The 21,417-nt window shown below is 49.0% G+C and overlaps 1 protein-coding gene across 1 annotated transcript; it reads left to right on the forward strand.

Annotated features, from left to right (window-relative positions):
• On the forward strand, positions 1,665 to 7,301 carry PIM1 (Pim-1 proto-oncogene, serine/threonine kinase). Its single transcript, XM_005665927.2, has 6 exons — positions 1,665 to 2,159; positions 2,269 to 2,375; positions 2,481 to 2,531; positions 2,616 to 2,982; positions 4,554 to 4,730; positions 5,744 to 7,301. The coding sequence occupies exons 1-6, from the start codon at positions 2,078 to 2,080 to the stop codon at positions 5,899 to 5,901; spliced, it is 942 nt and encodes a 313-aa protein (XP_005665984.1). The 5' UTR covers positions 1,665 to 2,077; the 3' UTR covers positions 5,902 to 7,301.

Raw genomic sequence — 21,417 nt, forward strand, 5'->3', positions numbered from 1 at the left:
TCCCTTGGGTTTTCTCATAGTCATCAAAAATGAATGAGTTAGGCCACAGTACACAACAAAAGGGAAATATGTAATATCTTATAAGATAAATTCATAAAAGTTGTGAAACAACTGGGTGTCTTTATAAAACAAGCACTGTAGGAAACTTTTAATGAAACATTTAAACTCATTAATGCCAGCAGATACACAGATCCACGGACTTCCTCATTTTTCCTTTAAGTGGCAGGAACTTGAAAACAATTAAAATAGGATGTAGTTAGCTTTCAATTATTTAGGCTCTGACATTTCAATTTATGGATTACATAGAATTCTAATTTACTCATTTCACACGTCGTTATCAACTCTACATGAAGTTTAAAAGGACAAAGGATGAAAGTCAAATTGGTCAGTTTTCCGTGTTATTTCCAAGGGGGGGCAGGGAAAGGAGGGGCATTTCCTTTGAGTCAAGAATCGGGGGCTGCTAATAATTGCTAGTATTGCCTGACTGGTAATAACAGGCTGATGAAAAGGTGAATACAACGCGAAAGCTGATTAAATCAAGCGCGCCCTCCCACCCCGCTTTAGATGAGGAATTCATCTCTCGCTCCCGCCCTCACAGAAGGGCTGAGACAGCATCTGGCATCACAATACTAACATTTGTTTCGTGATTTCCTCTTTACCGGGCACTCTGACACACATCACTGCTTAGGAATCAGGATTCACTGGAACCTTTCTGCATTTTAAAAATAAAATCTGCTAGGGGATTGGGGGCTGGGGAGCTGATCTTTTCACGGGCTGTGACAACCGCGATCGGGACGCCTCCCCCGAGTGAGCGGAGCTCTCCTCATTTTATTCCGGGCCTGTGACACCTCCACTCCCTGCGTGAAGCCGCTGTGACTCACATCTTGCAGATCCTTCGCCCCCCACGCGCCCCCAACACACAAACCCCGGAGGACCCAACTCGAGCCCACAGAGCGTGATCAACCAGCCCAAGCCGACTTGGAGGTCTCACGTCTGAGTCACACAGAAAGACCACCCTCGTCGGCATCCCCCCCGCCACACACACACCACACACACACACACACACACGGTCCCTCACACCCCGGCGCGCCGGCCGCCTGGCCTCCCCGCCTGTCACACCAACGCCCGTCGTCTCTGCGCAACTTGTTATGCTCCAGCTCAAGCCCTTGACCCAAAAACCCCGAGAAACGGAGAGCCGCAGAGCCGGCCTCGGGCGGCCTTTGATGGCTTTGTTATTGTTTGGGTTTGAATCGATACGCCCCTCCCCATCCTTCCTCCGTGGCTGCTAGACACCCAGCTCCCGCCTCCCATCACGCCCCGCGCCCCTCCCCCTCCATTTTGGCGCCTTTTCCTTCCCGCCACGTCGTGGCGGCGTAGAGACCATTCTGACCGCGAGAGCGGGGCGGGGCGGGAGCGGGGCGCGCCGTGTTATGCAGATAGGTCGGCTTCTGGTTGGCTGGAGATGCGCCGGCGGGGGCGGGGCCGGGGTGCGGCGCCGGAGCGCGCGGGGCGGGGGGGAGGGGAGTCGCCCTGTCCCGCCGCTTCCCCACCCCCTCTCCTCCCTCCGCTGGCCTGGCAGCCCGGCTCCCCGCCTAGGCCTCCTGGAGAGGCCCCGCCCCATCCCCGCCCGCCCGCGCGCCCCCCGCCGGCGCGCTCCGCCCCTTTACTCCTGGCGGCTGGGCGAGCCGGGCGTCTGCTGCAGCGGCCGCGGTGGCGGAGGAGGCCCGAGAGGACTTGGCGGCAGCAGCGGCAGCGGCGGTGGCGGGACCGGCAGCAGCAGCAGCTACAAGCTCCCTGTGCCGCGGCGCTGCCGCAAGAGTCCCACGAGCCGCCCACCCCGCCGCCCTCGGCGTTGCCTGACCCCGCCGGCGTGTCCGCCAGTCTCCAGCCCCGGCGGCGCCCCCAGTCGTCCTCCGACTCGCCCTCGGCCTTCCGCGCCAGCCGCTGCCGCAGCCGCAACGCCACCCGCAGCCTCACCCCCAGCCGTAGGCACAGCCACCGGCACAACCCCAGCCCCAGCTCCTGCTGCTGCAGCTCTTCCAGACGCAGTCCCTACGCCGACACCCTGGAGGTTGGGATGCTCTTGTCCAAAATCAACTCGCTTGCCCACCTGCGCGCCGCGCCCTGCAACGACCTGCACGCCACCAAGCTGGCGCCCGGTGAGTGCCCCCCCCCAAATCGTGGATGGAGGGGCGACTGGACTTCCCAGGGTGGGAGCTGGGGGCACCCGGGCCGGCACTGAGTCCTCTGTGACTCCCCCTTTCCTAGGCAAGGATAAGGAGCCCCTGGAGTCGCAGTACCAGGTGGGCCCGCTACTGGGCAGCGGCGGCTTCGGTTCGGTCTACTCAGGCATCCGTGTCGCCGACAACTTGCCGGTGAGTGGGCGCCCCACCACGGGGAGGGCGCTCCGGGCAGGGGGGCGGCAGGGTGTGTTTGGCTCTGGCGAGGGGACCTAACAGACTCTCTGGGGGGCTTTCCAGGTGGCCATCAAGCACGTGGAGAAGGACCGGATTTCCGACTGGGGAGAACTGGTGAGGGAGCGACCCCAAGGATGGGTGGGGTGAGGGGCACCCTCCGACTCCCGCCCTAACGCAGCCCCCTTGCCCCCTCTGCAGCCTAATGGCACCCGAGTGCCCATGGAAGTGGTTCTTCTGAAGAAGGTGAGCTCGGGCTTTTCCGGCGTCATTAGGCTCCTGGACTGGTTCGAGAGGCCCGACAGTTTCGTCCTGATCCTGGAGAGGCCCGAGCCGGTGCAAGACCTCTTCGACTTTATCACGGAAAGGGGGGCCCTGCAGGAGGAGCTGGCCCGCAGCTTCTTCTGGCAGGTGCTGGAGGCCGTTCGCCACTGCCACAACTGCGGGGTGCTCCACCGCGACATCAAGGACGAGAACATCCTCATCGACCTCAACCGCGGCGAGCTCAAGCTCATCGACTTCGGGTCGGGGGCGCTTCTCAAGGACACCGTCTACACGGACTTCGATGGTGAGCCAGGCCTTGGGGGAGCTGCGCGGGAGGGAGCTGCCCAGGTGACTCGGCCTGGCCTGGAGGCCTCCACAGGCTCCCCTCTCCGGCCCTTTGTAAAGGTCATCGGGCCGCCTGGCTCGATGCTAGCAGGGGTGGGGCGAAAGAGAGCTTCCCAGCCTAGGAAAGCCGGCGATTTCAAGCCAGCAGAACCTGTAATGTTTCTGGCATGATTTTATTTTTTGAGTGGAATTCAGTGGGTTCCAACCTTTCCCGATGAATAAGAGGTTGTGGGCAACCGGCCGTAGCCCAGATTTCTGAAGTCTGACCCAGTTTCCTCCCCAGTAAAAGGATAGGAGGGGGAAGGAGGAGGAGAGAGCGGGAGAGATGAAAATTGATGCCGGTTTTGTAATTTTTGTTTTGTCTTACAAGGGACTTAGTTTTCGGTAAGGTAGTTTTAGAGCTGCAGTTTCTCTCCTTTGATCTAGGGAAGGATAAGGAATAGAAACAGTAGTTGTGCTGAATAATTCGTTTTGTTGATTATTTAATTTTGGGGGGTGTTGTAGGGTGAGGGAATTAAGAATGAATGTTGTGAAATAAGATCTCTTGCTGGTTAGAGAATTAGTTGGGTGTCTCCGCAGAGAGGATGAAAACCTATCCTAGGGAGGGGCTTGGAGCGGGTCCTTTCAGAGAAGATGGAATGGAGAGCTCGGAGATCAAAGCACAGGAGGGTGGGTCATCATCTGAGCGGCTTAACCTCACCAACGACAACCTTTCAAAACTTGTGACTGGGGCTTGTGGTTTGTGTTTATTTGCCCTTGGAGGACGCTGGGTTGGGCTGTATTTTTTTGTATTTAACAGTTAATGGCTGGTCCTCCCCGGGTTTTTTTTTTTTTTTTTTTTCTTTGAGTCTTTGCTGCCCCCTGGTGAGCACCAGCGGGATGGCCCCCACCTTTTTTTTTTTTTTTTTTACAACTCAAAGTTTGTAAACAGGAATCACGTGGTCTGAAGCCAGCCCTGCAGCTCTGTCTACCTTTCCCTTGTGGGGAGGAAGGGGTGTGGGTGTCTGCCTCTGTGTTCAGAGGGTGGGGAGGACAGCCTCTCAAAGGGCACCCTGACTTAGGATATTGTGCAAGTGTCCTTGCCTGCATCACATCAGAAGTGAGACTCACCCTCACCCGGCTCCTGGGCAAGGATGTTTAATGCAGTTTGAGGCTGGTCTGTGGAATAACTCCCTTGATTGTGCAAACCTTCATCCCCTCTTTCTGTGGCGGGTGGTCCTGCCACACACAAGCCTCAGGGTCTGTGGCCGGCCCTGTTTGTTTCTTGGAGCTGTTTGTAAAGAATTTCAGCTAATGGTCTGGACGGTGAGGGTAGGTGGAAATGCTTTGGGTTGGAGAGTTGCCATAAGTTGCTCATCCACTCCCTTTAGCCCCAAGGCCAAAACAGGAGTTCACCCAGCTGCTGGGGGAGGAAGTAGCGTAGTGGTTGTTTTGTTTTGTTTTTTTAAGAGTTACTCAGCAGACCTCAGCTGCTTTGTGTTTTATTTTTTGCTAAAAGCGTGTTTTCCTTCCTATTCCCCCGGCTCTCAGGAACCCGAGTGTATAGTCCTCCAGAGTGGATCCGCTATCATCGCTACCATGGCAGGTCAGCGGCGGTCTGGTCTCTGGGGATCCTGCTGTACGACATGGTCTGCGGAGATATTCCCTTTGAACATGATGAGGAGATCATCAGGGGCCAAGTGTTCTTCAGGCAGAGGGTCTCTTCAGGTAACTTCTGGGAAGCGCCCCCCGCCCATTTTTTAATCTTTTTAGGGCTGCACATGTGGCATATGGAAGTTCCTAAGCTGGGGGTCCAATCAGAGCTGTAACCACTGGCCTGCTTCACAGCCACAGCAACGCAGGATCCGAGCCGCGTCTGTGACCTAGATCTGCACCACAGCTTGTGGCAATGCCAGATCCTTCATCCACGAAGTGAGGCCAGGGATTGAACCTGTGTCCTCATGGATCCTAGTCAGATTCGTTTCCACTGAACCACAACAGGAACTCATTAGGAAGCCCATTACTGAGGAGAAGCAGGAATTACAATGCTCTCATCCCGGGGGACAGTCTTTGAGTTCTGGAGGGCTTTGCTCTAAGATACTGGACCCTTGGCTTAGGATTCTAGGGCACGATTTACCCTTGAGAGCTGTGAATCCCCCAGGAATCAAAGGGTGTGCATTTGCGGGTGCCTTGGCAGGGGGCGGGGGGGTGTCAGAGAAAGAGCTCTGAGAATTTTAAGACAAAAAAGACCATTTAGTTCCTCTGAAAGAAACTTAAAAAGACCTTTCAGAGAATCCTGATCCCTCAACCCCTGGCTGTTGGGCCAAAGAGTGAAAAATTAAGGGCTCCCTGAGCCTTCTCCATTAAGGCAGGGTCTCTGAGTACTGTGGTTCCAGTGACCTCATTGTGGGTGGAGTTCGTATTTGTAAGCCAGTAGGTGAATTGAATCACCTCGTCACGTCTCATCAGAATCCCTTGTCATCATTCTTCCTATTTCTAGTGAGTGGGTGTCGTGGGAAAGGCCCTAGCTATTGAAGTTTGAAAACCACAGGCTTAAGAGGGGAGCTGGGTTTTTTTAGCTGAAAGCAGACTAGAGGAGCTAAATGTTACTCATTGAAGAATATGAGTTCTAGAAAGGGCAAGGTCTCTATTGGATCCCTGGCGTGCCGGCCCCTGGAAAGATCTTTGCATTGCAAAAAAACAAGTTGAGTCATTCATAACCTCTATTTTGCTTTCTCCAGAGTGTCAGCATCTCATCAGATGGTGCTTGGCCTTGAGACCATCAGATCGGCCATCCTTCGAAGAAATCCAGAACCATCCATGGATGCAGGATGTCCTTCTGCCCCAGGAAACTGCTGAGATCCATCTCCACAGCCTCTCACCGGGGCCCAGCAAATAGCTTCTCCGGCAGGTTCTCCCCTCTCTGTCAGATGCTCAAGGGAGGGAAAGTGTCTGTTTCCAGCTTCCCGAGTACCAGTGACACTTCTCTCCAAGCGGGACAGTGCTTGATACAGGAACAACATTTACAACTCATTCCAGAACCCAGGCCCCTGGAGGCTGCCTCCCAACAGGAGGAAAAGACTCCACTCCAGGCGTCCTAGGCCTCAGCTCTTCCCATAGATGCTCTCATCAGCGTCCAGCATCGCTGGACTCTGCAAAGTCCCAGGGGTGTGGGTGGGGGGTGGGAGTGGGTCAGAACCCTGCCTTGGGACTGTTCCCTTCCCCACGAGTTCTGCTGAATGCCGCCATGGGTTGGGTAGGGGGAAATCTGGTTGGGGTGGGATAGGACTAGCACCATTTTAAGTCCCTGTCACCTCTTCCAACTCTTCTGAGTGCCTTCTGTGGGGACTCCGGCTATGCTGGGAGAAATACTTGAACTTGCCTCTTTTACCTGCTGCTTCTCCAAAAATCTGCCTGGGTTTGGTTCCCTCTTTCTCCTCCACCCCTCCTGCCATCCTTCATATGAAAGGTGCCATGGAAGAGGCTACAGGGCCAAACGCTGAGCCACCTGCCCTTTTCCCACCTCCCTTAGTAAAACTCCCAAGTGAACTGGTCTTCCTTTTTGGTTTTTACTTAACTGTTTCTAAGCCAAGACCTCACACACACACACACACACACACACACACACACACACACACACACACACACACAAATGCACAAACAATGCAAATCAACAGAAACTGTAAATGTGTGTACAGTTGGCATGGTAGTGTACAAAAGATGATAGTTGATCTAATTCTTTTTTAATTTTGCCTTTAAGTTATTTTACCTATTGGGGTTTGTTTTTTTTTTTTTTTTTTTTTTGGTTTTTTTTTGAAAGATGCGCATTCTAACCTAGAGGTCAACGTTATGTATTTATTTATTTATTTATTTGGTTCCCTTCCTGCTCCAAGCTTCCACAGCTGCCGCCATAGTTTTCTTTTCTCCTTTCCTCCTCTGACTTTGGGGACATTTGGGAGAGGGCTGCAACGCTTGCTGTTTGTTGGTAGGGTGATGGGACTCGGGCGGGACAGCTGCTGCAGCTCCCTGACTGCTGCAGGGCCCCCCCTCGCCTGCTTCCCCAAGTGGGTCTGGGTTCCGTGGGTGATGGGGCCAGGGCGTTGCTGACGTGTACATAGGATAGTCTATATGAAAAGCAGTTCTGGATGGTGTGCCTTCCGGATCCTCTCTGGGGCTGTGTTTTGAGCAGCATGTAGCCTGCTGGTTTTATCTGAGTGAAATACTGTACAGGGGAATTAAAGAGATCTTATTTTTTTTTTTTTATACTTGGCATTTTTTGAATAAAAACCTTTTGTCTTATTTGTGGCTTATGTGTTGTCCATGCAGAGGCATGCCGATGTGCCTTGATTGACCAACTCTGGTAAATGCCAAAATCTTTCCTGGGAGGAAAAAGGGAACTTTCAGCCTAACTCTGGTTACCTTCAATAGGAGTTCTGGGATAGTCGCCTTTCTGAAATGGATGTACAGCCGAAGGATAGGTGGACCACTCTTGCATGGCCAGAGGCCCCATGAAATCCCATCCTCTTCCCAGTACAGATTCTATTCAAGCTAGGCTGATAACGTGTACATAGCTATTTCCCAGTGCTAGTCAGATTTCATGAAAATAGCCACTGGTGACTACCAGCTGTGGGATTGTAGAACCTTTCCATCATGGCTGAGAGTTGCATTGGACAAGGCTGACTAGAGATAACAAGAATCTTAAAACTACCAGTTGAAGCTTTTTTCAGTTGTCTCTCCTGCTAGTGAAACATTTAGAGCAAGTACCCTTGATACTGTTAACAGGGGAACTACGTCACTCTAAGTTCCTGTTTCAAGTTCCCTTCACCTTTAGTGTGGGGTTTAGTCATTGATGATAGTTGATGGGTGGAAACGCTTTTTTGTTTTTTGGGGTTTTTTGGTTGTTTTTTAGCAGAGCTTCCCTCTCCAGTGTACTTGAGAGGAAGGGAGATGTTAGCCTTGCCATTTTCTTAACTGCTTGTGCTGGGATAATTAGCATTTTTAGTCTGTGGTTTCTTTACAGGGATCTATTTAAGCCCCTTGTTAATTTTGCGAGAGTTGAGTTTAATCCGACCCATGGATCCACTTAATGCATGTGGCCTGCCTAATCCCGAAAACACACTGGAACGGTACCACTGCTGATGTCCATATCAAGTATGCATAAACATTGGTTTCTTATTTGGTTTTGGCTGTGCCTGCAGCATACAAAAGTTCCTGGGCTGGGGCTTGAACCACATCGCAGCAGTCAACAATGCTGAATCCCCAACTGCTAGGTCACCAGGGAATTCATGGTTTTCTGTTTCTTTAGGAGCATCGGTAGTAGCTTAAAACAGTTTTTCCTGCTCTGTGGGTCACCTTGCATTCTCCCCTTGGCACGTGTGGCCACACCCTTTGGACGCTGACCTGGAAGCTGGATGCTGTCTTGGTGTCTGCAGGTCCAGGCCACAGTATTGCTCAGTCCTCATCTACCTTTACCTTAGCCAAGCCCCCATGTGGCAGCACGAGAAGAAGGAAGGGGGGCTGATTGTCTCAGTTCCCCTTTTCTCTATCCTGACTGCTCTTCCCAGGCCAAACACAGAGAAACTCCTCATCTCTTGAAATGTGAGGGTTGCGTGCCTCATCCCTTCCCGTAAAGTTGACATTTGGCTCAAAAGTTCCTCCAAACTTGTAACGAAATCTATCAAAGCCCCACCCTTCTTTCCCTTGAAGTGAGTTTCTGGCAGTTTCCCCATCCTCTGTTGAGACTGGTAGGGATGATAGAAACTGTCTCTTTGAAGAAGAGGGCAAGATACTGGGTGCAAGGTTATTAGAGGTCGTAGAGGAAGGGGGAAAGACCATGGTCTCTTCTCTTGGGCAGTTTAAAACCTAATGTGGGCATTCCCTGGTGGCTCAGTGGACTGGGGATCCGCCATTGTCACTGTGCCATTGTCACTGCTGTGACATGGGTTTGATCCCTGGTCCGGGCACTTCTGCGTGCCATGGGCGCAGCTAGTAAATTACATAAAATAAAATCTAGTGTGGAAAAGGTATCAGATAACTAATATGACTGTGTGGCCACAGGAATGTGGAGGGAAGCAGGGGTTAGGGTATGACTTGGAAATCAGCCTGAGATCTTGCTAATTCCATCATTACTTACCTGGATGCCTTGGGCCTTACTACTGCTGAGACTAATCTCTAAATAGAGATATTCCTTGATTGGATTTTTAAGAAAATCCAATTAAATAATGGGTGTACTTATATGCAAACAAATGTTGCCTCTTGCTTAGGGATGTTTATTATGTACAGTAAAAAATCAGGGAGTTCCCATTGTGGCTCAGTGGGTTAAGAACCAGACTAATATCCACAAGGATTCAGGTTTGATTCCTGGCCTCCATTCAGTGAGTTAAAGGATCTAGTGCTTCAGTGAGCTGTGATTCAATCCCTAGCCTGGGAATTTCCATATGCTGCAGGTGTGGCCCTGAAAAAAAAAAAAAAAAGTCCTAAGAAATACAGGGCAATACATTCCCAGAGTCATAATGGTGGTTATTACCTCAGGGGAAGAGGAAGAGAGGTTCTGATTTGGGGAGGGGTCTCTGCACAGAGACCTTGAGCTGTCTGGGCAGTGCTTTATTTCAAAAACCAGATGGTGAAAGAGTTCCCATCGTGGCTTAGGGGTTAATGAATCCAACTAGGAACCACAAGGTTGTGGGTTCGATCCCTGGCCTTATTCAGTAGGTTAAGGATCTGGCGTTGCCGTGAGCTATGGTGTAGGTTGCAGACGCGGCTCGGATCCTGTGTTGCTGTGGCCCTGGTGTAGGCCAGTGGCTACAGCTCTGATTAGACCCCTAGCCTGGGAAACTCCATATGCCGCGGGAGTGGCCCAAGAAAATGGCCAAAAAAAAAAAAAAAAAAAACAGATGGTGAAGATTAAGGTGTTTGCATCATTCTTTGTAGCTTTTGGTTTGTCTTAAATATTTTATGATAAAATTTTTAAAGTAATGAAAAAAATGTGTTCTTGGAGTTCCCATTGTGGCTCAGCAGTAATGAACCCGACTAGGATGCTGGTTTGATCCCATGAAGATGCTGGTTAGATCCCTGGCCTCACTCAGTAGGTTAAGGATCCAGGCTTGCCATGAGCTCGTTGTAGGTTGTAGACGTGGCTCAGATCTTGTGTGGCTGTGGCTATGGCATAGGCTGGCAGCCACAGCTCTGATTCAGCCCCTACCTGGGAACTTCCATATGCCTTGTGTAGGGCCCTAAAAAGACCAAAAAAAAAAAAAGGTGCTTATCACAAAGGAGGCAGCAGATGAAGTTATTATTGCCCTTGGCTGAGCTGATCTGGGAAGGCTTCAAAGAGGAGGCAGCATTCAACAGGGCTCTGAAAATACAGCCAAAGCAAAGAAATCCAGAGGGGCTAATGTTTCTTCTGCTATTAGACAAGGGATCAGCAAACTCCAGCCTCCTAACCAAGTCTGATTTTGTATGGCCTGTAAGCTAAAACTGGGCTTTACATTTTTAAACGGTTGAAAAAGACTGAATGAGGAATAGTATTTCCTAACAGGTAAGAGCATATGAAATTCAATCATCAGCGCTAATAAATAGAGCTCATCCATTTAGGAATTGTCCATGACTGCTTTCATGTTGCAATGGCCAAGTTGAGTCCTTACGACAAAGACCTTATGGCCAGCAAAGCTGAGAGTATTTACTATCTGGCCCTTTACAGAAAAAAGTTTGCAAACTCCTGCATTAGACTGTGGTCCCATTGATTCATCTGCATGTTTTATAACACTTAGCAGTAATAGCTAACGCTTATTCAGTACCTGCTACGCATCCAGCATTGTTCTGCATGCTTTGCATGTCTTAATCTCACTTCTCTCCATGAGGGAGATGTTATTCATCCCCATTTTGCAGATAGGGAAAACCGAGATGCAGAGCAGTAAGCACCTCGTCAAAGGTCACATACCTAAGGACTGGCCGGGTTAGAATTTGGACACAGGTGGTCCATGCTCATTGCCACTCTGCTGCAGTGCTACTTAGTAAATAGCTGGAGGGATTCGTCAGCTCAAGTTTCCTTCAGGGCCCAGAATCTGGATGGAGGTCAAGGCAGTACTTCCCAGACTCCAGAGAGTCAGGGACGCCCTTCTGCTCTGTGGAAATCTTCATTATTGGCTCCAGGGAGCTACCCTTCTCCTGGGCCTGGGTGGGGAGGAAGAGCTGGAGGCGGTAAAAGGGGGAGAGAGGAGATGAGGCGGTGGTTAGGGGTGGGGCGAGGGCGCATTTCTTGTAAATGTTACTCAGCTCCCTCAACTGCTCTGCTGGTTCTTGGAAACCCTTACCACAAAGGACCCATCGAGAACAGTGTTAAGGCAGATATGGCTCATCCCCCAGTTCATTTCCGGCCCGGCCTTGCGCTAGTAACCCCGATTGCCAAGAGCAAGGTTGCAGTGACCCCTCAGTGTTGCTGCGGGAGGAAGTACAAAAATAAGCAGAACTAGGGTCAAGCAGAGAAGTCTTTATTTTTATTTATTGTAACAGGACATCCGATGTACAGAATTGGATTAATCATAACCCTTGGTTCATCCTTGATCCAAGCATGGCCTGCTGTTATTATTATGTTACACTGGGTGGTGAATCCACTACCCGATTCCAGAGAAAACATTAACAATGACGCCCATCTATACGATCCTTTCTCCCAGATATAAACCAACATCCTGAATTTTGTGTTTAGCATTCTTTTACATATTTTTCCTCCTTCCTTCCTTCCGTTCTTTCTCTCTTTTTTTCTTTCTCTCATGTCACATCCAAGGCATATGGAATTTCCCAGGCCGGGGATTGACTCCAAGTTGCAGCTGTGACCTACGCTGCAGCTGCATTAACACCAGATCCTTTAACCCACTGCACCAGGCTGGGGACTGAACCTGTGCCTCTGCAGTGACCTGAGTTGCTGCAGTCAGATTCTTTTTTTTTTTTTTTTTTTTGTCTTTTTGCCATTTCTTGGGCCGCTCCCTCGGCATATGGAGGTTCCCAGGCTAGGGGTCGAATTGGAGCTGTAGCTGCCAGCCTACACCGCAGCCACAGCAATGCAGGATCCAAGCTGCATCTGTGACTTACACCACAGCTCACGGCAATGCTGGATCGTCAACCCACTGAGCAAGGGCAGGGACTGAACCTGCAACCCCCTGGTTCCTAGTCGGATTCGTTAACCACTGCACCACGACGGGAACTCCTGCAGTCAGATTCTTAACCCACTTCACCACATTGGGAGCTCCCCTTTTACATTTCTTTCTCTTTTTTTTTGGTCTTTTTTTGCCATTTCTTGGGCTGAACCCGCGGCATATGAGATTCCCAGGCTAGGGGTCGAATCGGAGCTGTAGCCACCGACCTACACCACAGCCGCAGCAATGTGGGATCCGAGCGGCATCTGCAAACTACACCACAGCTCATGGCAACGCCAGATCCTTAACCCACCAAGCGAGGTCAGGAATCCAACCCACAACCTTATAGTTACTAGTCGGGTTTGTTAACCACTGAGCCATGATGGGAACTCCTGGAACTTGCTCTTTTTACTCAACATTGTTTTAAAGATTTATGTATGCTGTAGCATGTGGTTCTTTTTCACTCTATAATATTCCATTGTATGGACAGGCATTTGGGTTGTGGTCTGTGAGGTGGGCCTTTTTTTTTTTCCCAAGCAGTGGCTTGAAGCAGGATCTCAGTTTTCAGACTAGGGATTGAACCTGGGCCATGGCAGTGAAAGCACCAAGTCCTAACCATTAGACCACCAGGGAACTCCCTGGAGGCTAGTCCTTAGAGGCCCTTTGGGTTAAGCTGCTCAGGAAGTCAGCACATAGAACCAGGTATAGATAGCCCTTGCCCTATACCCCAGGGTGAGAGCTAGTGACCATGGAACCATTCCAGATTTATCCACAAATCACCTACTGTGCCATGCTGCAAACACTGAAAACTCCTTTTTCACGTGTGAGTAGACAGAACCAGGCATTTCTCAGGGCTCAACGTGATGTCAGTGAATAGGCAAAGTGTCACAACAAAGCAAAGATCTGACTGTTGCCTGGGTTCCAGGGAGTTCTATGATCTGGCAAGTGTTGTGTATGCAGTGTGGTGTGCTGTGTGTATGTGTGCAAATATGTGTATCTGTGTGTGGTGTGTGGGGTAGAGGTGTTGGATTGTGTAGGTATGTGTCGTGCTGCTGTATATACACACTCATTCTTGGAGCTACTACTTGCCTCTGCACCTGGACTCTGTGACCTGTCTGCCTCCTTCTGACCTTTGCCTGGGTTCTCTCCTCTGCTCCACCCCCTTCTCTCCAGCCCCCTTCATCTCTTATCTTCTTCTCCAACTCAGAACCCTCCTCCCATAACCACCCACCCAATTCTCTCTCTTCCTCTTCCCAGCTCCTCCTCCCGGTGGACTTTCCCCAGACACCTTTGAGAGCCCATCCTTAGGTGACCTCCTTGCAATCTTCATAAAGTTGCTGGCCCCTCCCCTGGTTTCCTAAACCGTGGTTTGCCTTGCCTTGGACTCTCCTGCCGTTTGGGTCCACTTTCCTCTGCCTCTCCTTGCCCTTTAAATGCGGGTGTTCTTTCCTTTCCTCACCCCCAGGCTCTCTCTGTTGGCCAGGATTCTGGCAGGAAACAGATGGCTCACTCTGATTGGGTCGTGCCGGGATAGTGTGAAAAAGAACCCTTGACAAAGGTGTGGCCCAGGTGCTGGGAAACTGCACGGGGCGGTGCTGTACCCCTAGGCTACCAACAGTGGGCGCACTTCCTGGCTCAGGCCTGAGGGCTGGAGGAGAAGGAGCCGGCCTGACCTGGGCTGTAACCTTCATTCCAGAGAAGCAGTCAGCCCGGGCTAATCCCGCGTGCGGGGAGCCAGAGAAAGAAATGCCCCTGCTTCTGTCTTCCCACTCTCTTACCTCCTACCAGGGCCTCCTAGGGGCTGATTCCAAGTGAAAGCCAGAAGGCAGGGAGTCTGGTGTGATAGTCCACGTAGGTCGGCGTTTCCAGGCGCTGAGCAAGCTGGAGAAGGGCGGAGCGGGGCTCCGGAGGCCCCGGGAAGACGCGCGGCACAGCCTCTGCAGGACCACGCCTCCCTCACCTGCTTCGCCGACCATCTTCGCCAAGCCAAGCCGATTCCCGTAGCACTAGCGCAGACCTCTCTCCTAAGTTCAGGTCTGGAGATCAGTAGCCTCCGAGATGCCACTGTTCCAGGACCCCAGGAACTGAATATCACTTGTGCACCTGCAGGACAATGATGGAATCCCACCTTGCTGCTGCTCACCTCTCGACTCCGCTCAGGAAGTTACTGAGAAACACAGATGCCCACATCTTTCTTTTTTCTTTCTTTCTTCCTCCCTCCCTCCCTCCCATCCTTTCTTCCGGCTGGGGATGGAATCCAAGACCTCTGCCACAGCTACAGCAACACCAGATCCTTTTTTTTTTTTTTTCTGTCTTTTGAGGGCTGCACCCGCAGCATATGGAGGTTCCCAGGCTAGGGGTCTAACTGGAGCTACAGCTGCCGGCCCATGCCACAGCTACAGCAATGCCAGATCCGAGCCGTGTCTGTGACCTACACCACAGCTCATGGCAACGCCGGACCCTTAACCCGCTGAGCGAGGCCAGGGATCGAACCTGCAACCTCCTGGTTCCTAGTCAGATTCGTTTCCACTGTGCCACGTCGGGAACTCCCAACATCAAATCCTTAACCCACTGCACTGGGCCAGGAATAAAACCGGTGCCTCTACAGAGACCTGCCAGATCATTAATCCACTGCACCACAGTGGGAACTCCTCACATATTTTCTAAGTGAAAAGAATTTTTTTGCTTATAAAAATGATACATAATTAGGAGTTCCCATTGTGGCTCAGCTGTAAGGAACCAGACTAGTATCCATAAGGATTCGGGTTCGATCCCTGGCCGCGATCAGTGAGTTAATGATCCAGCGTTGCCATGAGCTGCAGTGTAGGTCACAGACACAGCTCAGATCCTGAGATGCTGTGGCTGTGGCATAGGCTGGCAGCTGCAGCTGCAATTTGACCCCTAGCCTAGGAACCTCCATATGTCATGGGTTCGGCCCTAAAAAGCAAAAAAAAAAAAAAAATTTTTTTAACTTTTATTTTTTCTTTGGCTGCACCCTTGGCATGTGGAATTTCCCAGGCCAGGGATCAAACCCACACCACAGCAGCAGCCAGAACCACAGCAGTGACTACCAGATCCTTAACCTATTGAACCACCAGGGAAATCTGATACATGTTTTTTAGTAAAAATAATAGTACAAAGTGAATTAAAATTATATGATGCAGGAGTTCCCACTGTGGCACAGTGGAAAAAAATCCAACTAGTAACCATGAAGTTACAGGTTTGATCCCTGCCCTTGCTCAGTGGGTTAAGGATCTGGCATTGCCCTGAGCTGTGGTGTAGGTAACACGTGAGACTCGGATCTGGCGTTGTGGCTGTGGCTATGGCTGGCAGCTGTAGCTCAGATTTGACCCCTAATTTGGGAACCTCCATATGCTATGGGTGCAGCCCTAAAAAAACAAACAAACAAACAAAATTATATGATGTAATCCTACCACTCCAGAGAGAAATGCTTTTAGAGAATCCACATATATACACACACACACACACACATTATCTATATATAATTTTACAGAACAGAGCTCATATTCTTGGTAACCTATTTTTCTCCCACTTAACAATGTGCTATTAAAATGTTTCCATTTCAAGAACTGTGGATAACAGTCATTTTGATATGGCCATAGTATGAATGTACGTTATTCATTTTGGTTCCAATTTTCCACCATTATATATGAAATATTCTATTACCAGATAAGACTTTGGACAGAGATGACTCATTGCCTATGTCAACATCTATTATTCTTTTTTTCCTTGGTAACAGAACCTCTGATTTTTAGCTAGTCATATAGCCTTCTTTGAGAATAAAAACTAGGAGCTCCCTTGTGACATTGGGGGGTTAAGGATCTGGCATTGTCACCACACCCTTCCACAGGCCGTGGGCAAGGCCAAAAAAAATAATGAAGGCTAAATCCCTCAGATTACCTTGCAGCTAGCCGTGGACACACGACCAAGTTATGTCCAATGTAATGCAAGCAAAAGTATTGTGAGGGAGTTCCTGTTGTGGCTCAGCAGTAATGAACCTGACTAGTATCCATGAGGATGTGGGTTCGATCCCTGGCCTTGCTCAGTGGGTTAAGGATCTGGGGTTTCTGTGAACTGTGGATCGAATCTGTATCCTCATGGATACTAGTCCGGTTCTTTACCACTGAGCCATAATAAGAACTCCCTCTCTCATTTTACTTTATGGCAAGCTTTTGCTGTTTCACCAGAAAACTATTTTTCCCTTAAGTTACAGATTTTTTAAAAATGTGTGGTCATAAAATATATTTTCATTGTATCTTGGAGACCAATGTCTGCCCTCTCACACCCCAGGACAATTTTGTACAATTTTATTTTATTTATTTATTTATTTATTTATTTTGCTTTTTAGGGCTGCACCTGCTGCATATGGAAGTTCCCAGGCTAGGGGTCAAATCAGAGCTACCGCTGCTGGCCTACAGCACAGCCACAGTGGTATGGGATAGGAGCCACGTCTGCAATCTATACCACAGCTCACAACAATGTCGGATCCTTAACCCACAGAGCAAGGCCAGGGATTGAACCCACATCCTCATGGTTACTAGTCAGAGTTGTTTCCACTGCGCCACGACGGAAACTCCCATTTGTACATTTTTATAATACACGTCAGTTAAAAAGTGTGATTTGAGTCGTTCCCCCTGGGGCTCAGTGCTAACAAACCCAACTAGTATCTATGAGGATGCAGGTTATATCCCCGGCCTCACTCAGTGGATTAAGGATTCAGCATTGCTGTTGCCATGAGCTGTGGTGTATGTCGCAGATGCCGCTCTGATCTGGCATTGCTGTGGCTATGGTGTAGGCCAGCAGCTGCAGCTGAGATTTGGCCCTAAAAAGAAAAAAAAAAAAAAAAAGTGAGATTTGGTATCAAGCCAAGTCTCATTTATTTACCCATTTATTTATCAACCTGTGGAAGAAATGATACGGTAATATGAATAACCTAAAATACAAGTAAAATATATATTTGGCTCTCGAATGAGTGCCTTAATCTAACACATTTTCATTGATGGAGAGAAGAGGGGAATGAACATTATTTTTAAAGCTAACTTTATTGAGTGATCATTTGCGTACACTAACTAGCACCTATTTTAAGTGCACGGTTTGACGTGTTTTGACAATTGTACACACCCATGTAACAACTACCACAATCAAGATAAGAGAACATTTCCACCCTCTCAGAAGTTCCCCAGGCCCTTTGCAGCTGATTACCCATCCCACCCCACCAGCTCGAGGCAACCACTGATCTACTTTCTGTCACTATAGATTAGTTTTGCCGGCTCTAGAATTTCATTTAAATGGTGTTATACAGCATGTCATTTCTGAGAATGACCATTTATTGGGTGCCTAGCATGGGACAAACACTTTACAAGTATATAATCACTTCCCCTTTAGAAATGCAAACACCAAGACTTAGACGGTAAGTAATTGGGGAGTTACTAGTGTGGCTCAGCGGTAATGAACTGGACTAGCATCCATGAGGATGCAGGTTCAATCCCTGGCCTCGTTCAGTGGGTTAAGGGTCCAGCATTGCCATGAGCTGCGGCATAGGTCACAGATGGCTCAGATCTGGTGTTGCTGTGGCTGTGGTGTAGGCCTACAGCTACAGCTCTCATTCTACCCCTAGCCTGGGAGCTTCTGTATGTCAGGGTGCAGCCCAAAAAAAAAAAGAGAACAAAAAAGAAATTATATAGTTTACCAAGGTCACATGGCTCATATAGTCATCCCAGGATTGGTTTCCAGGACTTCCCTCAGGGATGTGCAAATCCCTTTTATATAACAGAGTATTTGCATGTCACCTACACACATCCTCCCCTATACTTTATTTATTTATTTATTTATTTATTTTTGCTTTTTAGGGCCCCACCTGCGACATATGGAGGTTCCCAGGCTAGGGATCGAATCGGAGCTACAGCTGCCGGCTTACGCCGCAGCCACAGCAACGCAGGAATCGAGCTGCGTCTGCAACCTACACCACAGCTCACAGCAATGCCGGATGCCAGGCCCACTGAGCGAGGCCAGGGATCGAACTGCAACCTCATCGTTCCTAGTCGGATTCATTTCCTGCTGTGTCACAATGGGAACTCCCTCCTCTATACTTTAAATCATCTCTAGATTTAAAGAGATTTAGGTAGCCTCATCTACCTAGTATGATGCTAATACTATGTAAATAGGTTGTAAATTCAATGTAAATGCTATGTAAATCGTTGCCAGGGCAGCAAATTCATGTTTTGCTCTTGGGAACTTTCCAAATTTTTTTTCCCTCAGATATCTTCCACCTGCAGTTGCTTTGAATCCTCAGAGGTGGAACCTGTGGATCCAGAGGGCTGACCGACCGTAAATGGCAGAGGAGAATTCTAAGTTTATGTGTCTCCAAGTTTAGGGTCCTCTTTACACCTGCCGCAGCTCTGGGTTTTACAGAGGCCTTATAAGATGACCTGAGGCCTTATAAGATGACCGTGTTAGACGCAGATGTATGGTCAACATTTACAGTCTTCTGAAAAGATGAGAGTAAGCCATAGGGAACCATCGGAGAACAGACAAAAAGATACATAATAAAATGTCAAAAGTATATTGTAACCAAGCACCAAAAATATGTTGCCTGCCTTGTACAGATACAAATAGCCCCAGGAGACCTAAGAGAATGTTGGCTAATGATGTCATAGCAGGATTGTCTGTCCCCCTAGGCATTTACTTCAGATGAAATCTTGGAGTTGAGTTGGGGGAATCTGACTCAGAGGGGCGAGATCGCAGGTCTTCTTCCTTCCTGTCTGGTCAAATCCGTGTTGGAATCTGAAGTTCAGAAAATCGTAATTTAATAAGGCAAACGCAGAGTGCACAAATCCCAGAACAGTAGCACGACCGTGGCACTGGGGGGTTTCAAGGAGTTTAAGGACATGTTACGAGAAGAACAGACGATTCTCCAGCTTCTATAGGGTCATGCTGCAAAAGTTTGTTTGTGTATCACTTGTTTGAAATTCAACACATCTTTCCAGAGAAACCGCATTACACATGGAGGTTGGGCTCTCAGATCTGCCCTCAAGTGCTGAGTTAACACATGAGGTGGCTGAAACACTATACAACCACTATGAAAGCAGTTCTGTGGCAATTCTAAAACTCAGACAAAACAGTGGGTTGTGGACTCATAGACAGCTAACCCTGTTGTCTAGACCTCCCTCCTACCTGGTACAGGATCAGCCCCCCGAACCCGTCTGTAGGTGTTCTACCTGAGCTGAGTCCACCCTCCTTGCAAGAGAGAAAACCTTCCTTATTTCAAGCTGAAGCTTGTCTTCTGCTACTTTTCCTTCCTTGGTCCTAGCTCTACTCTCTACATGGAACCCATCCCTCTCCCATGTGACCAGGCTTCAGAGGGTATTTGGGTGTTCATTTTACCATTCTTTCTTTTTTTTTTTTTGTCTTTTTGCCATTTCTTGGGCCGCTCCCACGGCATATGGAGGTTCCCAGGCTAGGGGTTGAATCGGAGCTATAGCCACTGGCCTACGCCACAGCCACAGCAACATGGGATCCAATCCTGTCTGCAGCCTACACCACAGCTCACGGCAATGCCGGATCCTCAACCCACTGAGCAACGCCAGGGATTGAACCCGCAACCTCATGGTTCCTAGTTGGATTCATTAACCACTGCGCCATGACGGGAACTCCCATTTTACCATTCTTTCAACTTTTCTTTTGGTTTGAAGTTTTTCCTAATACAATGTCACAGGAAATTTTTGAAAAAAAAAAAAAATCCAAGTAAATGTTTTCTCTTTAAAATTGGAAAGGACTGGGTGTTCCCCTTGTGGCTCAGTGGTTTAACAAACCCGACTAGGATCCATGAAGACGGGGGTTTAATCCCTGGCCTCGCTCAGTGGGTTAAGGATCCAGCATTGCCAAGAGCTGTGGTGCGGGTTGCAGATGCGGCTAGGATCCTGCATTGCTGTGGCTTTGGCATAGGCTGGCAGGTATAGCTCCGATTAGACCCCTAGTCTGGGAGCCTCCATATGCTGTGGGTACTGACCTGAAAAGCTAATAATAATAATAAAATAACTAAAGTAAAATAAACTGGAAAGGACTGAAGATACTAGTCAAGAAAAATTATTTGGGGAGTTCCCATTGTGGTGCAACAGAAATGAATCCGACTAGTATCCATGAGGATGCAGGTTCAATCCCTGGCCTTGCTCAGTGTGTTAAGGATCCCAAGTTACTGTGGCTGCGGTGTAGGCCAGCAGCTGTAGGTCCGATTTGACCCCTAGCCTGGGAGCTTCCACATGCTACAAGTTCAGCCCTAAACAGGAGAAAAAAAAAATTTTTTTTTGAGAATTCCCATTGTGGCTCAGCAAGTTAGGGACCCTACCTTTTTCTGTGAGGATGCAGGTTTGATTCTTAGCCTCACTCAGTGAGTTAAGGATTGGCATTGCCACAAGCCGAAGTGCAGTTCACAGATATGGCTTGGATCCAGTGTTGCTGTGGCTGTGGTGTAGGCTGGCAGCTGTAGCTCCAATTCAGTCCTTGACCAGGGAACTCCCATATGCAGCCATAAAAAGGAAAAAAAGAAAAAAGGAAGAAAAATTATTGACCTACTTAAAAAAGAAAAAATGTGACTACAAAGTATCCAGCTAATCAGACATCTATCAAGGGTGAGGAAATGGCAGAGAGCCAGGCCATTTCAATACCTTTGGTCCAGGATATTGTACAGAATATTTGAGATTATGTCAAAGAAAGTATGGGGAGGCTACGTACATAGAAGGTGTTAGAAATACTGTCGATTCTCGGGAGTTCCCGAGGTGGCGCAGCGGAAACAAATCTGACTAGGAACCATGAGGATGCGGGTTCAATCCCTGGCCCCGCTCAGTGGGTTAAGGATCTGGGGTTGCCCTGCTCTGTAAGTTGAAGACGCGGCTCATATTCCGCATTGCTGTGGCTGTGGTGTAGGCCGGCAGCTGTAGCTCCAATTCAACCCCTAGCCTGGGTACCTCCATATGCCATGGGTGCGGCCTAAAAAAAGAGAAAATACTGTCAATTCTTGTCATTCACAGTAGCTGTGTTCTATAAAGTTCCTGAAAACTTGCTTCATCTTATTTTATTTATTTATTTATTTATTTAGGCCATGCCCTCAGCATGTGGAAGTTCCCAGGCCAAGGATCTTCCAGAGCCACAGCAGTGACAACACTGGGTCCTTAATCCACTAAGATACTAGGGAACTCCTGCTTCATCTCATATAATATACATTACTGACTCATTCTCATTGAACTCATGCCCAACAGCCCTCTAAC

The sequence above is a fragment of the Sus scrofa genome, chromosome 7 (assembly GCF_000003025.6).
Source record: "Sus scrofa isolate TJ Tabasco breed Duroc chromosome 7, Sscrofa11.1, whole genome shotgun sequence".
In the NCBI taxonomy this organism is placed as follows: domain Eukaryota; kingdom Metazoa; phylum Chordata; class Mammalia; order Artiodactyla; family Suidae; genus Sus; species Sus scrofa.

What these genes read in the sequence shown, in the direction of transcription:
- PIM1 (XM_005665927.2), top strand. Translation starts at nt 2,078, where the DNA reads ATGCTCTTGTCCAAAATCAACTCGCTTGCCCACCTGCGCGCCGCGCCC. An exon ending in GTGTCGCCGACAACTTGCCG is followed by an intron (nt 2,376 to 2,480) that starts GTGAGTGGGCGC and finishes GGGGCTTTCCAG; the next exon opens with GTGGCCATCAAGCACGTGGA. An exon ending in CAGGCAGAGGGTCTCTTCAG is followed by an intron (nt 4,731 to 5,743) that starts GTAACTTCTGGG and finishes TGCTTTCTCCAG; the next exon opens with AGTGTCAGCATCTCATCAGA.